Consider the following 5,192-nt stretch of genomic DNA (forward strand, 5'->3'; position numbering starts at 1 on the left):
TTTCTACCAAAAAAGTAAACTGTCCTTGCCCTCAAGTTTTGGCACCCGATAGCCGTTACTGAAAACATTCAGATACATTTGTCAGTTGTAATAACCTTGTAAGCAAAGAAAAGTGATCATTAACCCCCAAGTTTCAGTTCGAAGTGAAAGTCGTTGAGGACGGACGTGTTTTTGTTGAGCTCCGTTCAGTGGCGCCTGGCTATAGGCATGTATTTCACCCGAGCGCGCCCGAAAGTGTCGAAAGCAAAACAGAACTGCGGTCTTCAGAAAGTGTATCTTGCGTATGGTGTTGTGGTGCTAACCCTACTCATTGTGGGAGGTGTCGAGCAAAATCCAGGGCCTGGAGATGATCTACAAGAGCTCAAAGGTTTGATTCAGGATCTCTAGTCTGAATTTCAAGAGAGCAACAAGACTTTGAGCAACGAAGTTCGCCAACTCGGGGACACTTTAAATAAGATATTGCTGAGGGTGGACAACATGCAAAACCGTGTGAATGTTCTGGAAAAGCGTGTGAACGACCTGAGCGATTACACAAGCTGGTTGGAACACAGAATCGACGATCAGGAGAACAGAGGACGGAGAGAGAACCTCGTGTTTTTTGGTGTGGAGGAAGATGCCGGAGAGGACTGGAACGCTTCGGAACGTAAGGTGAAAGATATCGTCGAAAGCAAACTCAAAGTGACCCTCCATGATGATGATATCCAGAGAGCTCATCGTGTGAACGTTCAGCGATCAAGTGGCCCCCTTCCAATAGTGTGTCGTTTTTTACGATACAAGAAGAAAGAGGAAATAATCAGAAATAGGACAACCTTGAAAGGAACTAAAATATTTATTGACAATGATTACTCTTCGTCGGTTCGGCGGGAAAGAGAAAGGTTGCTGCCGTACATGCACGACGCACGGAGACAAGGACACAGGGCACATCTGAGCTTTCGCCATTTAGTAGTGAACAACAAGAAGTACGCCTTACGCGATCTGGAGGAAAATTCACCTGCTCCCCCTCAAGAACCAAATGGACCATCCCCAAGTGCATCCGCTGAAGGTCATCGGCCTGCTTTCCACCCCCTTTCTCCGTCGAACACCCTCCAGAACCATGGAACTTCGTAGAATTCGGGGACCTCCCCCTCCACCCGCTGAGATGGTCAACGTAGCCATGCCCAGGAGGTACACACCGGTAAGTTATTATCAGTGAGTGACAGTTCAGAACCTCGATTCAACTCCTGTGTCAAAAATAAACCAAACAGAAATATACACTCTCTAAACCCTGTAGACGGCCAGAATAATGACACACGTCGTGAAAAACACTTGTTGGATATTGTCTATCAGAACTTTCGTGGCTTACGTACTAAAATTAAAGATTTTTACGTGGCCATAAACGCCAATAACTATGATGTAGTCATTTGTACCGAAACGTGGGTGAATTCAACACATAACAGTTCTGAACTTTTTGATGACCGGTACAATGTATTCAGAGCCGATCGTAAATCGTTGCAAACTAACAAAAACCTGGGAGGGGGTGTAATGATTGGAATCAAAAGGGAACTTATTGCGATTCAAGTAGAATGTTTAATAGATGATCCAAATATTGATATTATAATAGTTAAAATTCGAACAATTCCTGGTAGTTATATATATATATATATGTGTGCAATTTATATACCTCCCAATTCTGATATTGCCCTGTATGATGCTCTTTTCAACTGTATAACTATGCATTGCCCGCCGGGGAGTCCGATTCTGATAATTGGTGATTTTAACATTCCGGATATTCGCGATACAAATTGCAAGGCATTAAACAACAATAAAACCTGTCAATCATTATGTAACTTTCTCCAACTAACTGGTCTACAAAACAAAAATAATATTAAGAATAATTATGGGAAAATGCTTGACCTAGTACTAACAAATCTGAACCACATAAAATTGTCCAGAGAAGAACCTCTGTCCGTTCCTGAGGATAAGCATCACCCTACTTTATATTTGAAAGTAAGTCATGTACGTTGTAAAACAAGAAATCCGGAACCAAACGAGAAACGCTACAATTTTAGGAAAGCTGATTTTAACAGTATGTATAAAAAATTTACTTCGTTAGATTGGGAAGAATTAAAATTGTGCTCAGACGTTAATATTGCCGTTGAAAAATTTTATCAGATCGTCACGTCCGTGTTCGATGATTGCATTCCTCTTTCAACTCCCTCCTCCCGCCACTACCCTTGTTGGTTCACGCGACAGATTATAAGGGATCTGGCATCCAAAGCAGAACATCATCGTAAAATGAAGCATAACGTAGGGAATACTCAAATGCATGCAACAAAATTAAAAAATATACGAACCAGACTAAAAAAGAATATTCAGGATGCGTACTCAAACTACTTGAAAAGCATTGAAGCTGGTGTTAAAACAGGGGACATGAAGCAATTCTGGTCCTTCATAAGAAATAAAAAACGACCATCATACGCACAACTTATCTGTAATGAAAATCAAGAACTCGACAGCAACAACTCAATTGCCGAAGCGTTTGCGAAACACTTTCACTCTGTTTACGTACAGGAACCGTCTTGTTACGAACCACCAACCCCTCTGTCTGAAACCGACGCCCTTCTATCTTCTCTAAATTTACAGGATATATCAATCGCTGAAATAGAAGCAGCAATAAAGAACCTTAAACCTAAAACAACGGCAGGGCCTGATCTTATCCCCCCCTATGTAATCAAGGGATGTGGTGAAAGTCTAAAATATCCGCTACATATACTCTTCAACCTTGTAATACAAACATCGAGATTTCCAGATAAATGGAAATTATCCCAAATTTGTCCCATACCGAAAACATCAGATAAATCTCAAATTTCAAACTACAGACCAATTGCGATACTCTCTGCGCCAGCTAAACTATTAGAACAGATTCTTTATAAACATTTTTTTGCTCACGTAAAACCAATTCTCTCCTCGCACCAGCACGGATTCGTACCAAAGATATCTGTCGTGACGAACCTCGTAGAAATTTCAAACTTCATTTCCACTGAACTTGACAACAGAGGTCAGGTAGACGTTATATACACAGATTTCTGCAAAGCGTTCGACACTTTAAACCATGATATTCTCTTGAAAAAATTAGCATTTTGTAACTTCTCCTCTTCCCTCGTAGATTTAATGTGCTCGTATCTCAAAAACAGAAAACAATACGTAAATTATCAAGGTTGCTGCTCCGATGAATTTGTAGCTGGCTCAGGCGTACCTCAAGGTTCTAATCTTGGTCCCTTGTTGTATTTAATATTAATTAATGACCTAGCAAAACAGCTTAGAAATTCCGAGAAACTCTTATTCGCTGACGATTTAAAATTCTATAGGAGCATCCACAATGAAGATGATTCCATTAAATTACAAGAGGATATCGAAAATCTCAACGCATGGTGTAAAGCAAATAAAGTTAATCTTAACCATAAGAAATGCAGGGCCGTAACATTTACCCGATTGAAATCCGCAATACACTATAACTACGAAATAGCACACACACAAATAGACAGGGCAAACTCAATAACAGATCTTGGCGTAGTGTTCGATGATAAATTATCGTTTCAGTCACATATCACAAAGACTGTTAATGACGCGCATAGAAAACTGGGGTTCATTATGAGAACTGCAAAAGAATTCAATGAAAATAAAGCGTTGTTATCATTATTTAACCTATATGTTAGGCCCAAATTAGAATACGCATCTATAGTGTGGAGTCCACAAACCAGTAAACAAATAGATCTTATTGAAAAAGTTCAAAATAAGTTCACTCGCTATTTAGTTTTTAGGATAGATGGTGCATATCCGAAGATGACACCTTATAACGAATTACTAATTAAATTACACATTACCTCCCTTGCAAACAGAAGAACCATACATCAGCTCCTTTTTCTTTTCAAACTTCTTAACGACAAATTAGATTCTTCCTCTCTGCTTTCAAAAATAGCTTTCTATGTCCCCCATCCAAAGTTGCGATCAAGAAAGCAACTCTTTGCAATTTCCCGCACCTGTACAAAATCCGCAGAAATGGTTCCCCTGCGAAGAATGTGTAGCTTGTATAATGAATGGTTAGAGAGGGGCATACACTTGGACATATTTGCTAAATTTTCTGAGTATAAAGCCCCTATCACACGGAACTGGATTTCTAGTAGGAACGCTCAAGTTGACGCTGGACTGGCTACCCATTTGCTAGTTTTCGCCTCACACGGTACTTGTTATACCGTACTTGTCGATAGTCTTTCGTTCCCATAATGGCGGCTGCGCGAGATGTAAACAACGTATCACTTCACACTTTTAAAATACGATAACTATTCAATCGAGAGGAATATCGCTTCGTATTAAATGGTTTTAGGTAGAGAAGAACGGCGCTGATAAAATACATACTTTACAACGTTTACTATACACGTATGGAAGAATATTTTAGCTTTTTCAATTGTAAACATGCCTTTCGTGCTGTATGCACTCGGAAACCACAGACAAAAAAGGCTACTTTGCAAACTCACAGATTATCTTCACATGGCCAAACTTTGCTCTGATTGGCTGTTCCACAGAATCTAGTCGAAGAAGTTAGTAGCAATTAGAACATGTCCTATTCCTCAAAACCAGTCAAGCAGTCAGCCAGGCGGCCATAATTTCTACCTAGAAAGTCAGTTCATCGCCAACTAGGGCATTCCAACTAGAAATCCAGTTCCGTGTGATAGGGGCTTAAACGCTATTTAATGGACAACATTCTTGCTTAATTTTTTAATTTTTATTATTTTTTTATTATTATTATTACTATTATTATTATTGTTATCTTCTTTATGTGTATATATATACTCATACATATATGAATGTAATTGTATAAGGTAACAGATCAACTACAGATCAAATTTTTCACATCAGACAGACACTTGAAAAAAAGTGGGAATATAATCAAAATGTCCATCAGCTATTCATTGATTTCAAAAAAGCATATGATTCGGTCAAAAGAGATAAATTATATAATATATTAGTAGAGTTTGGAATACCTAAGAAGCTTGTTAGTATGATAAAAATATGCACCAGTGAAACAGAAAGTAAAATTCGTGTGGGTATTAATATGTCTGACAAATTTACAATTCATGATGGGTTAAAACAAGGAGATGCATTATCTCCATTGCTCTTTAATTTTGCCTTAGAATATGCTGTTAGGAAGGTAA

The 5,192-nt window shown here is 38.8% G+C and overlaps 1 protein-coding gene across 1 annotated transcript; it reads left to right on the forward strand.

The window, feature by feature from the left end:
* Nucleotides 1-477: 477 nt before the first annotated feature.
* On the forward strand, nt 478-1,107 carry LOC145985480 (uncharacterized). The gene has a single exon (XM_083119551.1). The coding sequence runs from the start codon at nt 478-480 to the stop codon at nt 1,105-1,107; it is 630 nt and encodes a 209-aa protein (XP_082975677.1).
* The last annotated feature ends 4,085 nt before the right edge of the window (nt 1,108-5,192 follow it).

Source organism: Lepisma saccharinum, chromosome 3 (genome assembly GCF_977018435.1).
Source record: "Lepisma saccharinum chromosome 3, izLepSacc3.1, whole genome shotgun sequence".
Taxonomy (NCBI): Eukaryota; Metazoa; Arthropoda; class Insecta; order Zygentoma; family Lepismatidae; genus Lepisma; species Lepisma saccharinum.